The sequence below is a fragment of the Sorghum bicolor genome, chromosome 2 (genome assembly GCF_000003195.3).
Source record: "Sorghum bicolor cultivar BTx623 chromosome 2, Sorghum_bicolor_NCBIv3, whole genome shotgun sequence".
NCBI lineage: Eukaryota > Viridiplantae > Streptophyta > Magnoliopsida > Poales > Poaceae > Sorghum > Sorghum bicolor.
Window position 1 is genome coordinate 64,226,041 of NC_012871.2, and position 21,419 is coordinate 64,247,459.

At 42.7% G+C, this 21,419-nt stretch overlaps 2 protein-coding genes across 5 annotated transcripts; one reads left to right on the top strand and one right to left on the bottom strand.

The window, feature by feature from the left end:
* Positions 9,861 to 17,502, top strand: LOC8054773 (cyclin-C1-1). 2 transcript variants are annotated; one of them, XM_021454112.1, is made up of 9 exons: positions 9,861 to 10,013; positions 10,119 to 10,225; positions 13,880 to 13,973; positions 15,055 to 15,099; positions 15,604 to 15,725; positions 15,828 to 15,942; positions 16,023 to 16,067; positions 16,906 to 17,053; positions 17,145 to 17,502. In XM_021454112.1, the coding sequence occupies exons 1-9, from the start codon at positions 9,982 to 9,984 to the stop codon at positions 17,262 to 17,264; spliced, it is 828 nt and encodes a 275-aa protein (XP_021309787.1). In that variant the 5' UTR covers positions 9,861 to 9,981; the 3' UTR covers positions 17,265 to 17,502. The 2 variants fall into 2 exon arrangements, with proteins under 2 accessions (XP_021309787.1, XP_002460486.1); XM_002460441.2 differs by having other exon boundaries at positions 9,862 to 10,013; positions 13,934 to 13,973.
* LOC8058967 (E3 ubiquitin-protein ligase RNF4) lies at positions 18,377 to 21,250 on the bottom strand. Of its 3 annotated transcripts, none has more exons than XM_002462576.2 (6): positions 21,107 to 21,250; positions 20,341 to 20,598; positions 20,016 to 20,085; positions 19,529 to 19,602; positions 18,795 to 19,032; positions 18,377 to 18,717 (listed from the first exon to the last, which is right to left on the bottom strand). In XM_002462576.2, exons 2-5 carry the CDS (start codon positions 20,554 to 20,556, stop codon positions 18,796 to 18,798), a joined length of 597 nt encoding a protein of 198 aa, XP_002462621.1. In that variant the 5' UTR covers positions 20,557 to 20,598; positions 21,107 to 21,250; the 3' UTR covers positions 18,377 to 18,717; position 18,795. The 3 variants fall into 3 exon arrangements, with proteins under 3 accessions (XP_002462621.1, XP_021307806.1, XP_021307805.1); XM_021452131.1 differs by lacking the exon at positions 21,107 to 21,250 and adding an exon at positions 20,943 to 21,092; XM_021452130.1 differs by lacking the exon at positions 21,107 to 21,250 and adding an exon at positions 20,855 to 21,090.

Below are 21,419 nucleotides of genomic sequence, written 5' to 3' on the forward strand. Positions count from 1 at the left end.
GTCGGGTGCGTGCTTGGGATTTTGGGATCCTCACCTCCCTGCCTAATTTGGTTGCTCGGTGCGTGCTGTGATCTGGGCCTTGTTTACTTCCCAGAAAATTTTGCAAAATTTTTCACATTCTCCGTCACATCGAATCTTTAGACGCATGCATGGAGTATTAAATATAGACGAAAATAAAAACTAATTGCACAGTTTGGTCGAAATTGACGAGACGAATCTTTTGAGTCTAGTTAGTCCATGATTGGACAATATTTGTCAAATACAAACGAAAGTGCTACAGTGTCAATTTCCCAAAATTTTTAGAACTAAACAAGGCCCTGGTAAACGAAGAGGAGCTGAAAATGGTACTAGTGTTTTTGGTAGGATCGCATCGGATCGGAGCAACGGTGGTTCCCCTTCCCCAAACCAAGTGGTCGCCGGTCTCTGGCTCGATCGCCTGCTGGAGCTCTGGCCAATCGCCAATAATCGGCCATGGCAGGCCATGCCGCACTGTGGCAGTGAAACGTGCGCGCGGACCTGCTGCTGTGTACGAGTCAATGGCGGGCCGATGGATTCGCCAGAGACTTTACTAGTGTACCTTAGCATTGAGCGTCGCACTGTGAAAATCTGTGTGAATTAGTGTTTGCTATTAATTGGACAGTGGGATGGACAGGTAGACATAGGCCTCCCATAGTAAGAACACGGCCTCATTTGGACCATAGAAACTTCACAACAACGTGCTTTGGCATGCGCCATTTAATTTGCACCCGAATGCATGTGTTTTGATAAAACAGGTGGCAAGTACGTACATAGGTACTACACGTCAGCGATATTAATAATCATCTAATAGATTTATGGTTTTTTCAACACGGAAGAGAAAAAAGATGAGAGAAAAATATCATTGCTTCGTTGATTTTAGAACTATGAAATGGTTATTTCATCATTGCAGAGTTGTTGCCATAGTAATTCACACAACACCCGTATTTATTAGATGCTAGATATAGAGTTACTATGAAACCAAGTCAAAAGATATTCTACAAACTGTCTGTTAAACCGTCATGACATCACCTGCCATTGTATGAAATTGCATAGATTATGGTGATACTACATTTGCCCTAATGTCCAACTGGGTCTTGGAGAGGTCGTTGTCATAAAGCATGTGACGTGCTCTTGGTCGCCGGCACATTTCGCCCTATGGGCGCGCGCATGGGGCCAGCCGCCAGGGCACATTGATAGATGCTTCTTTCTTCCTACGGCCGGTGAATCGTGTAAGAACCTGTGTACTCGTTGTGTCCGCGGAGGCGCGGAGTGACTGGAGAGGTCGACGAAAACAGCCGCGGAGCGCGGAGGGACGATGACGATGTCGATGTGTGTGCGATCCGCCCAGCACGGCGGCGGTGCCTGCGCGGCGCGGTGCGGCGCGCGAGTGCGCGGCGACCAAAAGGCCACGGAACGGAAGTCGGAAGTCAGCCGCCGCGCGCTGGGATTCGTCGGCACTTGCGCGCAGCAAACCGCGGCCGGAACGCCGGGTCGTGCGTGCCCCGCGCGGCCGTATATGGTCGATCTGGCGCGCGGTGCGTTCGCGGTGCGGCCGGGTCGGAGCCGGCCTGCCGCCGCCGGTGCATGCTTCGGCCGGCCGGGTCTCTCCCGTTTGACTGATGACCTCACGACCACCGGCGTACGTACGTACGGGTACGGCGCGTGTTCGGTGTCTCCCGACGGTACCGCGGTGGTGTCGCGGTGCGTGTGCGGCGGCCAATCGATAGTCACGAACACGGAACACGGGAACCGCTGCGAGTTTTGTTCTGCTCGTCGCAGCCCGGCACGATCCGATCCCCCAGGACCGTCCCCTGGCCCAGTGTCCCTTGCCAGCAGCAGAAAGTCAACCAATCCCGGATCACCGATCATCATGCAAGTACAGCGCGGGGGCGTTTCGGCGCCGCTCGGATGCACGCACGCACGCAATAAATTCGGCGCGCGGGCGCGGCTGGGGGGTGCTGCCTCTCGCGTCATCGCATGCAATGCAAGCAAGCGCGAGCGGCGTAGTAGATGTGATGGCACCGCGCCGCGCGAAGCCACACGCGCGAACCAGTGCACCACCGCGTGAGGGCACGCGCAACTTGGCTTGCCTAGCATGGGCTGGTGGTCGATGATGGGCATGGCGCGAGCGCCTCGCTGCCCCCACCTCACCGGAATCACTCACACACGGGCATCGCCGCCATTGTGTTGCCGCATGGCATGGAAGAAAGGAGGAGCTGAGGTGATGACCTCAACGAACCAATCGGAAGTTCCGAGGCAAGGAACAACGGAAGCAATGCAAAGAAATGAAAGAATCGCGCGCCCCGTAGTACTACTCCAACGCCAATGCATCAAAAATTGTTGCTGACGCGCCCTCAGGGAAAACAAAACCGGTATAACGACGCCGACCGATATAGGTGGGCCCTGCCTGTCAGTGAAGGCCAGGTCTCCAGCCGGACCCACGACGCGTATACGTACGTACAGTACAAGATTGACGTACGCCCTGCACTGTCTGTCGCCGTCTCATTTTCCGCAAGGGAACAACAAGGTGCAGCCGGCCTGCGTGCGCATCCCGATCGTTCCGAGCATGGCTCGGTGTCTGTAGTAGTACGGCCCGCGGGGCGGTGTCGGTGGCCGAGAGCGACGCCCAGCCAAAGCCGACGCAGATCAGAGGCATGCAGCATGATGCATGCAGGCGTTGCCATTGGCCAGAGGGCAGGGCAGGGCAGCTCCAGGAACATGACAGCGTGGCCGCACAGGGCCGGCAAGCCTGAGCCGCCTGACAGCAACGCCCTTCTCCTCGCCGCCCGCTTCGATCGGTTGGCTCCCCTATCTTCTGATGGCGCGGGTGGGATCGAGCGCTACCGATTTGCATTTTTGGTCGGCAACGTTGTCGACGCTGGGCCTGTCAATTCGACGCATATACGGTAACTGTATCTGGTACAACATTACTACCACTGTTTACGTCTATGTATACGTATAATGGTAATGGTACCTGATCACTTTGATGTCACGTGGCAATTTATCGTCTTCCTAGGATTTAGCCGGCAGAAGAAATCTACACGGTCAACTTTTATTAATAAACTAAGCTACGATAAAAAAAATAATATTTTGTATAATTTTTTTGAAAAAAATGAATGGTCAAATTTGATGTTAAAAAAATCAAACGTCTTATAATTTAATTTAGGATAGATTGAGTACCTCTGTAGAATGTAATTATGTGTTTGTTTTTTACTAAGTTTACTAAAGATTTTATTAACATTTATGACTTCAGCATGATAATATTGTATTAAATCTAAGTATAAATAAAGTTACAAAAACATGAGGAAAATTATAATTTCAATACAAACCAAAGATATAAATGCATGAGCCTTTGTAAATTATCCACCACTGCAAGAGTCTCTACAAAATACTCTCGTACACATACCTCTCTATCAACCTTTACTATTATTAGAAATGAAGCCAACCAACACAATTATTTGGTTCATGTAGAAGCTCGTTGCACACGATATATGCACCACATATAAATTGTAATTTAAGAAGAAGAAAAAGACACTTAGCTATATGTGACTTCATAAATTTTGGATACAAATTGTTGCACGGTAAAGTAAAGAATTTTATCAAAGTGAGACAATGATATATAGCATGCTTAAATTCTTGTCGTGCAATTTCGTGTCTCTGCGCTCTAGTTCGAGTATAAACTGACATGTTCCTACACCTTTTTTTTGTGTCTTTGTCATGGCCGCCAAATCAAATCAATATAATTTTTAACGAAAAATGAACTAATTTACCTTACCTAATATCTCCATGTGCATGTCATTGTCCTGTGCCAGCATGCCACTTTATAATATGACAAAAGATCAGAAGGGAGCATGCATGGCCGTTTTGCTGCTGGAGCATGAGCCAGCAGGGGACCGTTCAGTAACACTGAAAGTATCCTACTAGCCTTGTGCCCAAAAGCTACAAAGCATCCTCCGACCTGCAGGACCAGAACGATTCCGTTTGTATTGCGTGGGTTTGTCTATCGTTTTCGTTTCGTACTCCATGGTCCGATGGTCGCAGCTTGTCGATCGGTGCAAAAAAGTTAATAATGCATGTGTAAGTATACTTCATCCTACGGCAATACGAAAAGAGAGGCAGGGCTGAATTATCAGTACACACACCTTGTCACATATATAGCATAGTACTTGGATTTGTACAGCATCCATCAGACCATCAATTGACGAACACAATGATGCGCTTTAGTCGTCGCACACATGCATGCATGCACGAATTACTCCCTCACACGATAGAATCAAAATAGCTCATGTTTGATTAGTCTTTATATCTCTAAATAAAATTATTATAAAATAGCTAAGAGCTTAGTAAAAAGTAGTGTACGTATCCATTAGCCCTTTTATTTGGATGAACTAGTGTTATTTTTAACTAGTCACTGTTAGCTCATGGGATCAAATAGACTTGAGCAATATTCAGTTTGCATTGTATGGGGTTTTAAGGCCAGTTTGGTAGAGTTTTACTTTTTGATTCTCTAGTGATTTCAGTTCTGTTTTAACTGTTTGGTAGAATTTCACATAATCCGTTCAAAGAAACTTTAAGAGGAGCTGTACCAAATATGCTTTTAATTTTTCAACCGAAGAAAATGTATTATTTAGGGACCATAGGTTCATGACACAATTCTCTCAACGGCCCTCTTATAGCCAATTTCCATGTGAAACCTTTAGCCGCGAGAATCGATGACAAACCCGCCAAACATCCTTTGACATGGATGACCCTCGCGACCGCCGTGCCACATCCATGACGAGATTGAGGGGATGTTTGGTTGGCGTCCACACTTTGCCACACCGCTGTGGCGGCTCCGCCTAAGTTGCGTTGAGCAAAACGACTGCCTAACCTTTGGCGAGAAAATGAACTGTGAAACGTGTGGCTGCCAACGCTTTGTCATAAACCAAACATATGGCGTGGCGATGTGAGGCTGGGAACCAAACACTCCGGCCTAGACATTAGAACTCCGATTTTTACTTATTGCAGCTTCTTGACCATGGTTCTGTTGTCACACACTCCAAACACAGCCTAGCACGCTTGCTTTCCAGGAAGAAATCGATGTGATGCTATAGCAGATAGTATACATGAGTACTTAAACACAGGTCAAAATTAACAAGCAAGGCAAAACAAGATTACTATTTTATCATGCAAGCGAATAGGCCGTTCTTTTCACTTGAGCTTATCGAATCTGTCAGCTATTTAATAATATTTTTTTATAATAAATGAGTGAAAAGTACTTTTAGCTCAGGCAAGCGAGTGTCAACTAACTAATGCAAGAATACCAGATCTAGTGTTATAAATGCAGCGGTGGTCCAATGCAAGAATACCAGATCCAGTGTCAACTACTAACCAATATGCGATCCGACGACGGATCCTTTTCAAACGCACAATGATTGGGCTATTGCACCCAGAATTTATGCCCTACTGGTACCGTATACTGTATACAAGGGGCTTGTGGCACCATGTATCAGGAGATCCACGAGAAATGCGCGTACGGCACCGGCAATGATATGCCTGCCAATGCCATACATATACGTATCACGGTACATCGGCCTTGGGGCAGACAGCTTCTTCACCGATCACCGCAGTAAGACCTTGTTTGGATGTAGTGACATTCGCATCAATCCATATGTATTGAGCTGGGTTAGAGTGGAATTTGAACTAAATTCCACCTCAATCCACTACAATACATGTGGATTGAGATGAATCCGACAATATCCAAACAAAGCCTAAAGTGTATACACCACACATTCTTCCCTGCTGCTCAATGCGGCCTTGTTTAATTCCTAAAATTTGTTGGTTTTGCATACTCTAACATTTTCGTTTTTATTTATTAATTATTATTCAATTATAGACTAATTAGACTTAAAAGATTTATCTCGCGATTTATAGGTAAATTGTAATTAGTTTTAGTTTTCGACTATATTAATTTAATATTCCATGTATATATCGCAGGATTTGATGTAACAAGAATCTTGATTTTTTTTGATTTTTGGAGTAAACTAAACAAGGCCTACTCCGAGAGAATCCTATTGGATGGGTTTTCACGCGCCGATCAATCATTTTTTGTAAAAAAGCTTTACTCCCACGCGCGGAAACATATAAATTCAGTGTTTCTAAACCTGTTTTTTCTTTCATATAATTAAGTTGCAGACTTCTTAGGCCTTGTTTAGTTGCCAAAAATTTTTGGGAAACACTACTGCTCATAAAATTTGTCTCATAAATTACAGTAAAATGTGCAATTAGTTTTTGTTTTCATATATATTTAATACTTTATGCATATGTCGTAAGATTTAGTGTGACAAAGAGTCTTGAAAAGTTTTTGGTTTTGGGGTGAACTGAACAAGGCCATAGTTGTTACGTGGTGGTGTCTCTGCCTCTCAGGGTAACCTTCAGGGTCGCAGTTGCTACGCGCGCTGGCAGTACTCCTCGGTTACTACGCGCGCTGGCAGCACGGCACTGTTTGCCGGCGTTCCCTTGTCGTTTATCGCAGCGAGACCCAGTCAGCGCAAGTCAAATCAAATCCAGTCGCAGCATCTCTTCCAATCCAATCACTGCCACTGATTCTTGACCTTTCCAAGGGCAGGGACCCTAAGGCCTAGTTTAGATGTGAAATTTTTTTGATAGCATTTTCGTTTATTTGTTTCAAATATTGTCTAATTATAGACTAACTAAGGTCAAAATATTTATCTCGCGATTTACAGTCAAACTGTGTGATTAGTTTTTGTTTTCATCTATATTTAATGTTTCATACATGTGCCGCAAGATTCGATGTGACAGAGAATCTTAAAAACTTTTTGTATTTCGGGGTGAACTAAATCAATATATTCCCCTCCTCTCTTTAATGGTACCCGTTCGGTTTAGGACTTGTTTAGTTCCAAAATATTTTGCAAAATTGACACTCTAGCTCTTTCGTTTGTATTTGACAAATATTGTCCAATCATAGACTAACTAGGCTTAAAAGATTCGTCTCGTCAATTTCGACCAAACTGTGCAATTAGTTTTTATTTTTGTCTATATTTAATACTTCATGCATGTGTCTAAAGATTCGATGTGATGGAGAATCTGAAAAATTTTATAAATTTTTTTGGAACTAAACAAGTCCTTAACTTTTAACCAATGCCGAATACTAAAAACCTGAGCGAGCATACAACGTTGATCGATCAGGTGCCTGCTTGATGCTACTACCCCCCTCAAAAAAAAAGCAAAACTATTGTTGTTGTTATTATTATTATTATTATTATTATTATTATTATTATTATTATTATTATTATTATTATTATTATTATTATTATTATTATTATTATTATTATTATTATTATTATTATTATTATTATTATTATTATTATTATTATTATTATTATTATTATTATTATTATTATTATTATTATTATTATTATCACCGGAAGACGGAGGAGCAGTAGCTAATTTGGCACCAATTAACCAGTGAATGGAGCCAAAGTGAGAATTCGAAATACAAACATTGGCCTTGTTTAGTTCACACCGAAAATCAAAAAATTTTAAAGATTCCCCGTCACATTGAATCTTTCGGCACATGCATAAAGCATTAAATATAGACGAAAATAAAAACTAATTACACAGTTTATCTGTAAATCGCGAGATGAATCTTTTGATCCTAGTTAGTCCATAATTAAACAATATTTACCACAGACAAACGAAAGTGCTATAGTAGTGAAATCCAAAATCTTTTCGCATCTAAACAAGGCCATTATTATTTTGGAATCCAGACCATCTAGTAGCGCAGAGCCGACGTAGTCAGATTGGAGATTGGTTCATCAGTCACAAGTTCACAGCAGCGCGCATGCAACACCACCGTACATCACGCATGCATATCGATCTGACGATTATTGACGAATGAGACGGACGCACAATGATCACGCAGGCAAGTGGACGTGGCGGTCTCGCCCTCGCCCCTTGGATCATTTTTTTTTTCTTTTGGATTTGGATGGACGTCGCCTTTCGTTGTCGCCGATCTAGGCCAGCTTCGCACCACCCGCCGGTCGATGCACAGATCGCAGATTGGACCGCGCTGGATAAGGGGAGCTAGCTGCTGCTTCAGTTTCAGTTTCAGGGCATGTTTAGGTTCGATTTTTTTTTTAGATTTAGATACACACTTTCGTTTGTATTTGATAATTATTGTCTAATTATGAACTAACTAGGCTTAAAAAATTCGTCTACTAAATTATAGATAAACTATACAATTAGTTTTTTGTTTATATTTAATGATTTATGTATCTGCTCAGATTCGATGTGATAGGAAATCTTATAAACTTTTGAAATTTTAAAAACAGTGGAGTGTGGAGCGTGGAGCCATGCATGCATGCAATGCAACAGCCACACGGTGGTTGAGACGTCAAGCTGCAGCAGTGACCAGTGAGCCTGTGAACGCATATGCATCTGTGTGGCGCGATCGTTCCATTCGGTTGCATGCCCGTCTCTTAAAATCTGGTCGCGTTCTCGCGCGATATAATGTACGTGTCAGGTCGTCGCCGTCGGACTGAATTATTTTCGAGCCAGCAGCCAAGGACGACGTACAAACCGACGCCGTCCTTCTATTCTACCTGTCTGGAGGTACAGTGGTACACAGGCTGCGTGCATGTGCACCAATGCAAAGTTCAGTAGTGTGTCACGTACTATACGCACTACTCCTGGATTATTATGCAACTTAACGATGCTCCTGTACTCCCTCTCTGTCCCATTATAAAGTGTTGTTTTTTAACTTTTACCGTGTGTTTGGTTGGGGGTTAGAGCAAGTTGGGTTAGGTTGGATCCGTCCCTATGGCTATTTGGATAGAATCCGAGACGGGTTGAGTTGGCTCTAGAAGGAATATTCACGTGAGATGCGGGTTGGCTCCGTTCGCTGAATTCTGGTGGACGGAGCGAACCCCCGTTTCTCGGGAGCGCCGTGAGTCCGTGATGGACCCGCGCGTCCCCGCGATGCGGCTCGTCATCGTGAACAGCGCCTCCTCGGCACCGGTGGCGGCGCCCGTGATGGCCCTGTCTAGGAGGAAGCTGCCATGCACCCACGGCGGCTAGTGGCGGAGCTCGCCCGTGCGACCGCCTCTGCTCTGCCCGGAACAGAGGTAGAAGATAAGGGTCATCGGCGTAATTTAGTTTCACTTTCCGAACCTTTATGCAAAAGTGCCATGACTCATAGGTTTTACAGATCCGACCTTGTTAATTTCTGAAAAACTCAGGGTCTTTAATAAAAAGTGCCCTCACTAGCATTGTTATCTTGCCATCCAATCCGTTTTTCTAAATTTCTCTAACCAAACAAGAGATGGTTCGATCCGTCTTTAAAATCATAGTTGTAACAAAACAATGGAGGAATTGACTCCGTCCCCGAAATGAGAGTTGGATCCAACCCAACCCACACATCCCGCAACCAAACACACGGTTAAATATCGTGCTTGACCACTCATTTTATCTATTTTTTTACAAATTATAAAGTAAAAAAATAATTATTAAAATATCTCTAATAATAAAATAAGTCACAATAAAATAATTAATATTTATATAAAATTTTTAAATAAAACAAATGGTTAAATAAGATGATATAAAACTTAAAACGTCACTTTCAGTGGGATGGAGAGAGTACTAGGATCTGACACGCGACTGAATATTCCTGACCTGATCCAGGTCCACTTCCCTGCGAATTGGATTTTCATAGGGTAGTTGAATTCTTTTTCCTTTTTTTTTGAGGGAAACTTGAATTCTTGAAACTTGGGGAGCTGAACGTTTGGCGGGCCTAGTAGCGCATTCCGGGCCTCGGAAGCCTCCAGGCGGCCCATAACGCTGGCAGCTGGGCTGGCCTGATCAATCAATCTGCACCGGTGATTCCCCCTCGATCCATTTCTCTTTCCCCTCCACCGATTCGGCCGGCGAGAGTCTCCGCAGGCTCGCCGGGATCGCGAGTCCACGATGGCCGCCAACTTCTGGACGTCGTCGCACTGGTAAGCCTCCCGGCCTCGTCGACCCTTCCTCCCCGTTCGCGCCTTTCGATTTGGTGGCTCCGCGGCTGATTAGAGCGGTGCTGTTGTTGCTGCTGGGATGTGCAGCAAGCAGCTACTGGACCCCGATGATGTGGACCTGGTGCCGGCGGCGGACCGGGAGCGGGGCATCACGCCAGAGGAGTTCCGCCTCATCAAGATCCATATGTCGTTCCGTGAGCTCCTATCCTCCCCTCCCCTTTTCCTGACACCTTGCTCTATCGTTTTCCCCGATGTGAACTAGCTTTAGATTCTAGCCTGCTTCTGTATAGTGTACTAAAAAAGTCATACCAAACTCAGCGTGCGCTGTAAGATGTTAAAACTGCTAGTCTTTTATGACCTTCGGGCTAGGCGTATCAAATGTAGACTGATCTGATGTTCAAACGATTGCAAGTATTCTGCGACTGTGACAAATAACTTGGTGTACATGTAGTCACTAGGTAAATGCCCATGTGTTGCAATGGAAAAAAATATTACCACAATAACATATGTATGAATGCATGTTATATTGCTACCCTAATTTTACTATTTTACCATTGTAGAAGTGACATTTAGTAGTAGTATTGTAAATCAAACAAACGGAACATGTTAAATTTTTTTGATAATCAATTGTACAATGAGATAAATTTGTGCACAGAAACTTTATGCCAGTATTCCTTCCTTGCCCATGGAAATTGTAGTCTCCCATTATATGGCATCAAAATCTTGATCGTCTATTCACCAATCTACTAAAGGAAAGTACTACTACTTAGTTTATCTAGTGTAAATGAAGCTCCAAAGCAACTTTGGCCTCTCTAACCTTCTCCTTGACATGGAGGTTCATCGATACTTGGTTACTTGTGTTACCGGCCACAAATAGACATCCTTAGATATAGGACGTCAACTGAATATTTCTCTTACTAAATTGTACTGTGGAGCCAAAAGGAACAGCTTTTGAAGTCATTTTCCATATCCGAACGATTCATTGCACATGCATAAAAGTTGAGTACCGATAAGTGAAAGGCATGACTAAGTGTGAGACGGCAAGTGATGCAGAACTTGAGGACAGATGAGAGAACAACATGAAGAGTTTCAGGCAGCCAATAGATCATCAATATAAGTAATTGTCAGATTATAGGTGGTGAAGCATTCCAGGAATCTCATAGGTATCTTGTGAAAAATTTAATGAACTATGTAGTGTGTAAATATCAGAGACTCAGGTTAAAGAAAATATTAAAATAGTTGTTTAGAAACCTAGCAACATGAATCCCTATGGTACTCTGCTCTAGCAAAAATACAAGATTGACAAAACAACGATCCTTGACATGCCTTCATTTGATGGTGCCCTTTATTTGATCTCACAATGTTTCACACAATATTGAAGGGACTCAAATGAAGATCCGCGAACCCAATTTGACAAAACATTGTGAGATCCAATGATGTTGCTTTTCACTTGACCTCCCTTGAAGGGTTGCCATATAATGTACAACTTAAAGGAAGAACAATTATATGTAATATAAACCAAACAAAATTGAAACAATATATGGCAACATAATGCTTCTATTCTCAAAATGTTTCTCACTTAAATGTTCTAAAAAAAGAAGAGCGAACTTTTGACAGTGTGCAGGACCATTATGAATTCCCAAGAAAACAAGGATCCAAGCTAATACTCAAGCGAAAAATTTGGCTTCCAGAAATATGTGGCAATGGAACAAGTACCACTGATGGAATGTATTTGTGTTGAATTAGAGCTGAATTCGTTTCAGAAGTCTAGTTGTACTACTGATTGTCACTAATCACTGGTTAAGCCATTTCTGTTTCTAATAATGGCACTACACTCTTTCAAACATAAGTGCATTAACTCATTTTCCCTCTAAGACACTCATTATTGGATTTGATTCAGACAAACAGAGCTTATTCGGACCAACCTTGGAACAAAGTGAGGATTAGGAAACTGTGAATTGAAGAACTACTGCCAGCTCAAAATTATGATGGTGCAGCGAAAGCCAAAAAGTTGTAGTTGTTCTCTAACAAAGTGATGATGCTTTCGTAAAAAATGATAATGCTCTTACTGCAATATTCTGACCTTGCTATCCATGCAGTCCACAATTTTTGTTTATTCAGAAAGAGTCTCTCCAATCTGTGCACACAATCCATATTGGAGAAGCTTGTAACCACATGATGACCTCCATATATGCTATTATGCTATGCAAATTCATCTGACTCGAAAACCAGATAAATCCATAAGGGAGCTCCAAAACCAGAAATCTCATTTAGATTAATGTCTCATGGTGCTGATTAGATGGTTAAAAATAAATGGATACCCTGTTTACCTTTCCCTCTACTCTGCAAGAATCATCCTTTCCCTTTCCATTTATGCCTACAAATATTGATGATAATTTGGCATATTTGTCCCATTATGCTTAGTACAAAGGTGTATTTAATCTGCGATGAGCCAATATTAGCCTCATCATTGCCTCCAGCCTTCTTGGGCAGCAGTGTCTCGTAGTTCATTAACACACTGTCGGCAGCATGGTGATGGCACCCAGAAACTTGGTTAGCTCATCATTGTTGCGCACAACAAGCTGTATGTGTTGCCTTCCAGCTATAGGACCTGCAATTACATGAGCACGACAAGGTTCAGTACATCTTCTGATGGATTCATGAAGGAGGAAACTAAAGATGGGCAAACACATAGGAAGAGAACCTTGCATCTCCTTGGTGACATTGGACTGTGTATCGCGGATGGTAGTGGCCTCCTCCATCTCCTTCAGTCTGCACTTCATCTCGTCGAGCTCCTGCAGCTATATGAACACCAAGGTGGTCGACAACCCGCAAGGACCTAGGGCTAGGTGTAGCATAGACACATATTCAGAGGTGGTACCTTCACCGCGTTGTCCCCGGTGGCGGGCATATCAACATCGATGCCATCCATCTCGCCGTCCTCCCTGTCCATGGTGGATAGTGAGCTCCCTAAACCCTAAACCCTTGCCTCCCCGGTGGCCCCAGGCCTACCCGACCTGCTCTCATCTACTATGGGAGAGCGGTAGTAACCCGCTTAGCATCCTAGGACACGGTGTGCTCTCATCAACGGCGAGAGAGCGGAGGCAGATCGGGCGGGTGAGGACGAGGATGGAGGAGCCAACTATGGGTGAAGAGTGCATCTCGATGCAGGTTGGGCGGCAGCGTGACGGGGTGGGGCCGTGGCGTTGGTGGGGGCGGAGCTGTGGCGTCGGCGGCGGTGGGAGACGGGTGGGATAGGGGTTTTTAATTTTTCTTTTCCTTCTGGTGAGCGGGGAGACAGGTGGGGAAGAGAGCACAGGGCCACATATCGGCGCAAAAAAAAGTCATATGGTGAAAGCATTTGTGATCCGGCTTCACCATAGGAATGGTAGACGGGTCCTGGTGGCTCTTTTTAGGAGTAGAGATAACCATGAGCATTCTGTGCTATGTGCCTTTGTATCATGCAATTTTATGTGACGCTAAGATCAAACGCCTGCCTGCCGTTTCAATTGAGAATGAGAGAAAAATACGATGGTTTGGTCCTTGTTTTTACTCTACTGATTTCAAACAAACAAGTTTGTGTCCTTGTTTAAGTCGTACCTTTTTGGTGATGGGAAATTTTGCAATCCTTGCTTTATTAATTTGGTGCAATCTTATAATTCATAATTAATAATGTCCTTGCTTTTATTAATTTGGTGCAATCTTATAATTCATAACTAATAATGTATCGCTAAATTAGACTCCATGTTTTTGAGGAAAGAAAGCAATTAGTTCATTTCCATACATTTACATCAGTCATAGTATCTCACATTTTCACATAGGGTTGATTGATGTCCATTTTGCATTAGGACAACTTGTGTCTTCTTGGATGCCTTACCAATACAAGCATTTGATGATTTCAGATATCTGGAGGCTGGCACAACAGGTTAAAGTTAGGCAAAGGTTAGGCCTTGTTTGCATAACCTGATTTATTTGCTTCTTTTGTACTGACAAAAGAATCTAGTTTGTTATCTTGATTTCTTACTATACTTTGCACTTGGCATGTTTCCTTCTAAATCTTGTAACTTATATAGATGCTAAAAGAATTAAAGAACACATCATATAGGTTGTTGGTTTATTAACTGAAAATCAGCACATTCAGATGTTTAGTTGGTGTTTGGCGAGTAGGAAATGCGGGGTGTGGATGGGATATGAGGGATCGGTTATATCTAATCTAAACCCATGTTTGCATAGCGGGAAAGGGATGTGCTGCAGAATCATGAATGGGAAATGAGCAGCTCCTATCCACTGATCTAAAACGGCGAGGGATGTGGGTTTTGGGTGGGCCCCTTTTCATCTTGTACAATAGATTCACATTTCTCTTTGCTTGGTTACTGAGCATGCAACTTTGGTTGGATCTATCTTTACTTGTTTGGTCACTTCTTTTCTGTATGCTTCTTGTTTGGGACAATTCTTTGCAGTACCAGGTTGAAGAAAGCTTCAGAGATGTCATGAAGAGAATCTTCAGATTTTCCAACGAAATTTCTTTTGCTATGGTCATACTTAAACTTAGTTAAATTTTCTTTTTGACTTAATGAGGAGCGTCTTTATTATTAAAGATTGTCCCCAATCCAAACGCCCAGTGCAGAACATTGGAAAGGGATGGGATACTATCCTTCTCAAAACCCACCTTTTCATATCCCAGTCCCAGTCCACATCACAAACCCGTGGTGCATCCAACGCCACCTTAGTGTTTGTTCTCCCCCCCCATCATTTTGTTGCTGATGTTCCTACTCCAGGTGCAATAATCAAATGCTGGCAGCTTTAAGAGAAAGATGAGATTCTCAAATAGAATTCTTATGTTACCGTATGCTCATCGACCCATATGAGTGCAACAGTACTTACAGCATTACTGTAAAAAGTAACATTGAGTGCATCTCAACAAATGAAGTTTTCACACAACATGCATGTTATATCCTGTCTTTAGCTTGTCTTCCAAGTCAAGATCTTTGTGAGTTGTGACCTTAAACTGTTGTTATTTCAGAGTTATAGCTACAGCAGTCACTTACTTCAGGCGTGTGTATACAAGGTATGCTTCTCTATGTAAGGAGGTTACACTGCATGTGCATCTGTGTTCGTATGTATTGTAGAATTATCACTTCTAAATTCCACTGGTGGTCTTACTACTTAGAGGAAGGAAACAGTGTTATTACAAGATCTGTAGAATTGTTTTCCTAATTTTTTTTTCAACTGTCCTCTAGTATGGTAGTGCTCACCTCTTAAAACTCTATAACTAGAAATACGAAGACCATGTCTGAAACCTATTTTTTCTCGAACACGCAGGAGAGCTGCGTATCATTGTATTAGTAGAAGAAAAAGGAGTCATACATAGACCCAAACACACTCACACATGCATTCCCTGTCATGTCTGAAACCTAATCTTCTGCCATCATTAGCTGGGCTAAATATCCAGATTTTGTCACTTGATCTATATATTCTCCTGAACAACATTGAATTATCTGTTCTAGTGGGGCTTTGATTTTTTTTTGGATTTGTAGCAAGAACTTTGTTTTCACACGAAATTTGTTTCCAGGAAGAGCATGTCAGACTATGATCCTCGTTTGGTTGCACCTACTTGTTTGTATTTGGCATCTAAGGTGGAGGAGAGCACAGTGCAAGCTCGGCTTCTTGTCTTTTACATAAAAAAGATGTGTGGTATGTCTTATAACCATATGTATTGCCATATTTACATGGAAAAACTGCAGTAGATAACCTTCTCTCTCTCTCTCTCTCTCTCTCTCTCTCTTCAAAGTGCAGGTTCCGATGACAAGTATCGGTTTGAAATTAAGGATATTCTTGAAATGGAAATGAAGCTCCTCGAAGCTCTTGACTATTATTTGGTTGTTTTCCATCCATACCGTCCTCTCTTACAGTAAGAATCTATTCATATCTCTCTAGCTTTCAGTTATTCGTTCTAGTGGAACTCCGAGTTGATAGATGCCCTATCTGCAGGTTATTGCAAGATGCTGGCATAACAGATCTGACACAATTTGCCTGGTAAGCACTGCTTTTATGAACAGCATGATTCAGTGAACAGTTGAGGGGAAAAGGAACTTTTATTCTGCTTAGGACTTTCAGCCCTCTTTGTTTCGAGTTTCAGTGTCTTGTTATTTCTGTGAAAGCTACATGAAGCATTTTATGCTATTGAAGCTGAAGCCTAGGCTCTTGGATGTTTTTGTTGGTCCAAACTTGGGACTTTCGAAACATTGTCAAATGAGTAAACAAGTCAGAGCAAGATAACTACCCTCGTTCCTTGCAGTGTTTATTGACATCCACAGTTTAAGACTAAGTATTTTGCATTTGGTATGGAAGACCCTTGGAAACAAATACTTATATCTCTTTAGAGTTTCCTTTCTCTTCTGAATTTGGCCCTATTTGGCAGGGCTCCGGCTCCTCCTAAAAGTGCGCCGACTCTGGCTCCTCTTGCGGAGCAGCTTCTTTGGTGGAGTGAAGCTGTTTTGGAAAACGTTTGGCAAAAATGGCTCTAGTGGTAGTTTCGTTATAACTTGTGCTAAGTTTGTGAGGAGCCAGGAGAAGCTATGTTTTTTTTGCGGCTCTGGCTCCTCAATAGAAAAACGGCTCTGGCTCCACTGTTCTTCTTCGCCAAAGCCATTTTGGCACCCACCGTTTGGCATGGCTTCATGGTAGGAGCCAGGGCCCTGTCAAATGCTAGTGTGATGAGTTTGTGGCATAACATAAATTGACTTAATTAGAATTGTCAGCATTAGTTTTAGGATGAGTATCTGATTATGGGTGATATTGTATGCTCAGGCTTCAGCTAAGACCTGTTGTTACATCTTCTTTTTGAAGAAAAACGACCCTTTGTGATTTGTAGGGGCCTTGTTAACGATACATACAAGATGGACCTTATCCTCATATACCCTCCCTACATGATTGCACTGGCCTGCATATACATAGCAAGTGTTCTAAAAGATAAGGACACCACAGCATGGTTTGAAGAGCTCCGTGTTGACATGAACATAGTAAGCAGTTCTGTTGTTGATTTCCCAGCTATTTATTCTGTATATTGTTTTCTTCACCCAACTTTGTGACTGGCAAATTTGCAATTCCCAGGTTAAGAATATCTCTATGGAAATATTAGACTTCTATGACACCTACAAGATTGATCCTCAAAGGGGCATTCCTGAGGATAAGATAAGCTCCGTGATGAACAAGTTGCCGGCGAAGGCTTGACTCAGATTTGGCGTCTATTCAAACTTTCTTAGAATGTAAACTAGTAGTAAGCTACATCGCACTTCCAACATGTGTGTGTACTCAGTCTGCACTGTCGCTTGTGACGTGTTGATGAACTACTTGTTGACAACTCCGATGGAATTTGTTATGTATGCTGCTGTTGTGAATTCCAAGTTAGTAGTATCTGCATATTTTAACTATTTTATTACAAAAATGTTGTTCCAGGGTTATCCATTCATGTGAAAGGTGCTACTTTGTGTTATCTGAAGATGTGCATCGCTAGCCCCGGCAATGTGCACGCGGGGAGCCCATAGAAGTAACTAATGCTGTACAAAAAAATTCGAAGCTCGTTACTTCACTTGGCTCGTGGCTAGAGATCGTTAGCTATAACGAGTCAACTCTAGCTAGCTTGTGAGCTGCTCGTAAGCCAAACAAACTACAATATTAAAAAAAATTATTATAATTTATATTAGTTTTGTAATATTTTGTTTTACACTTTATAAATAATTGATATGTTAGCTCATATGAATATTTTATTAGAATTAAAACTATTAGAAATATTATTATTATATTATTACTATTTTTAAGCTTTAACTAAATACAAATATTATATTTTATGTACTTTTTATACCTAGCTCGCGAGCTTAACAAGCCAGCTCGAGTTTTTAACGAGATGAGCCGGGCTAGCTTTCTAACTGGTTAAAATAACTTGTAGAGCCGAGCAATCTTGTTATCCTAACGAGCCAGAATGAGCCAACTCGTTATCCAGCCTTAGAAGTAATAGAGATATGTAGCGTTAGGTTATTTCCATAGTGGATTGATGCTTAGCAGCCTAAGAATAGGAACATGTTTATGTTCTTAGAATATCTATGTGGATTGGTGCCCACATTCCTGTTCTCATATTCCATGTTTCAGAGAATATCTATGTTACGGGACGTTCACGTCCTGGGAATGTTCACATTATAAAATGATACCTCAAGTTCCTCTTCCCAGAAATAGGAACATGACTGCTAAGGATTGGTGTAGGCCATGGAGCGTGGATACAAGCTCAACGCCTCAGCCAAAATCTTTCTAGATGCCTGAGAGGTCAGAAAATAGTACCGAGTACACAGTACCAAGCAAAATCATCCAAAATGCTAAATATTTCAACTCGCTATTATCATTTTAGAATGAAGCAAATCCCAGTTACACTAATCCACTAGGGCAAAAACCTAATACATACAACAACACAATAACATTCTGGAACCATGGATGCACTAAGAGGGGAGTAAAACTGAGGCTGATATCCACTTCCCTAGTCGGGAAGTTTTCATGATGAGCTCCTGGTGATGCAGTTAAATGATACAGACTAGGATGAAACATCTATCCACTGTTCACCCTAAGAACTTCTGATCCTAACTGTATATTGCACAGCCTTATGTTACCAGAAGTTTCTTTGATAAGGCCAATCAACCTGCATCAGATAACAAAGAGGTTAAGCTAATTGCCCCAAAAGTTTACACAAGCCATCAGATATGTAAAGCAGCTCACCTTAACTAGAAGCTTTCGGAAGGTAAATGCGATGAGCACTATTCATTTTCAGCCCCTTCCTGCAAGTAGGGCATTTCTTCTGAATCTTGATGGCCTGCTTGATGCATGTGTCGCAGAAGACATGGCCACAAGTCGTTGTGGAAGGCTCCTCCATCTTATTCCAACATATTGGGCAGGTGAAAAATGTTTCCTTGGGGACCTCCTTGGCAGGCTCTTTGCCGGTTTGTACGGCATTTGACTATCGAATAGAAACTCATAGTTAGAGTTCAATGCCAAGAGCAATGTAAAAGCAATTGGGACAAGCATCAAACACAGGGCAGCCTTTTTGCTGAAATCTTCGAAATGTACTCCAGAATAGTAAAATAGCAAGCCAGTGAGTCAATATCACCTACATTACAGAACATAACATGATGCTAGAAGTTTACAATGACAGCATTTGGATAATCATAGATATTAAATGCTGGCAGCTAGCAAGAACGTGAACATACCCATATCACACCATAATAATATGTAAGCATGTGTTCCAAGACTTGGTTGGCCAAGGAAAATATGAATTTAAAACAAGCCACTGAAAGGACAAAGTTCCATAAATAACATTATCTGTAAGCTAGGATTGAGCATTAACAAGAACCTTATGCACACTAAATAGCTGAAAGTACACAAGTAGGTCATCTATCTAGCTTTGAAGTTGAAAAAGTTACTCCCTTCAATCAAGACTACTATAAAATAAATACCTGCAAGCTGGACCCTGCTCCCGAATCTGAAGAGAGGTGATGTCCTACTGGTACAACCCTCTGGCGTTTGTTCCCTGTGGAGAAGATACAGATGCATCATCACAAAACACATATGACTGAATGCATGGTAACAGATAGGAGTCTTAAATCACAGAGGAAGCTAGGAAATAAGATGTGTGTTGACAAACATTTTTCATGTAGGCAGCATGCAAAGAAGCCAGTCAATTAAGAAATTAGAAAATGAGAAATATGAGTCTAACTTCCAGCACAGCCTAGAGATGTGTCACCACTCAGTAGCTTGTGTCCTAATATGGAGTAATCTGAGATATAGTCATAGGCACATTACAAGCACTAACCCAAATTGTCTGTGTTGTTGACTATATAACTTTTGATGAAGAATTTAACAGTGATTTGATGTTGCATTGATGAACAGATACTATTACAAACTAATTGTACAAGCATAATGATTTGAAGAGAGTAAACTAACCTTCCCTGCTAGATTCAACCTCCAAGTCAACCACTGTTATAGGTTCCCTCCTGGTCCTCCTGTTCCTCCTCTGCAGAAGCAGAATACAATATGCTTTGATGTAAGTGCTAGCTGATGGTGCAGCATATATATTAGCATAGCTATCATTCATAAAAATTCTTATTTAACAGGAATAACTGCAATAGTAAAGAGTCTGAGAAGTCCTGTTAAAAGGCTGATCCTTAAAAATCACCAATTGACCCAATGGCATGACACTAGCAGAACAAACAACACTATTGAAAAGTGTAAGTACTTGTTTAAATTCAAGATAATGAGAGAATTATACTGGCGGGGGCACTCGTGAGGGCGATACTGCCTGAACTTCATCGTCGATGGCCTCCACATCAATGGGTGAGTTTCGTGCGCCAGGAACAGGGGTCGGTGGTCCACGACGGCTCCCCGCCACCCGGGAGCTTGCCTCGATTATCACCAATACTTTATCAGCTGACCCATCTTGCGACTGTCTCCTTGGTGCACGCCTTGTACCACTGACAGTGCTCATGCTCTCTTTGATACCTATACTCACCTCAACTTCACAATGAACCTGAAATTCATGGGTACATGGTTTAGTTCCTTATCTGCTAGTCTACTGCTCTACAGTATTTTTTTTTTACTTCACGATGAGAACAAAACCTACACACAGTTCCCTCAAAAAACAAAACCTAGACAGTCATCCAACCCTAACAGCCTAACCACTAAGTAAGTAAATAACGAAAACTGAAACCGCAGCAATGGTAAAAGCGCAAAAGTGGGGAGTCCTACGCGGGATGATGGGGGAAAAATTGACGAACAAGACTAACCGCTCGAAATCACGGTTCCCAGCAAAGATCTATCGAATCAACAAACATCAGCCGTGGGGAAGCGTCGCTAGAAATGAGAAAATTCGACCTAGGGACCGGGGGAATCGGCGGCGCGGCGGGCGATCGAAATTAATCAGAAACCCCTTCCTCCCCCCGCGGTTGCCGCGCCAAATCAACACCGGTAGCCAACCCAGGCGGCCCGGATCAAATACAGACCGTATGCACCGGGAGGGACGAGAAATCCGCACGCACCTGCCGAATCGGACCCGAGTTCGTTCGAACGAGGAGTTCGTTCGAAGAGGGGGAGGGGGGAAACGGAAAGCGCGACCGAACTTGAGGGGTAAGAAGAAGAAGGGAGTGCACGAGGCTGGTGGGTCCACTCTCCGGTGACTTGTGTGATTGTTAGCGTCCCTGGCAAGTGGGGCAGCCGAGCGTAGCAAAGCAAAGCCCACTTCAGGCGAGTCCACGAGGCGGACCAGCCCAAGCCCAACACCACGAAAACAACCCTAGCCACGACCACGAGCTCGGCTCACTACCAGCGAAGTTGAGAGGCTGGAGCCGGACG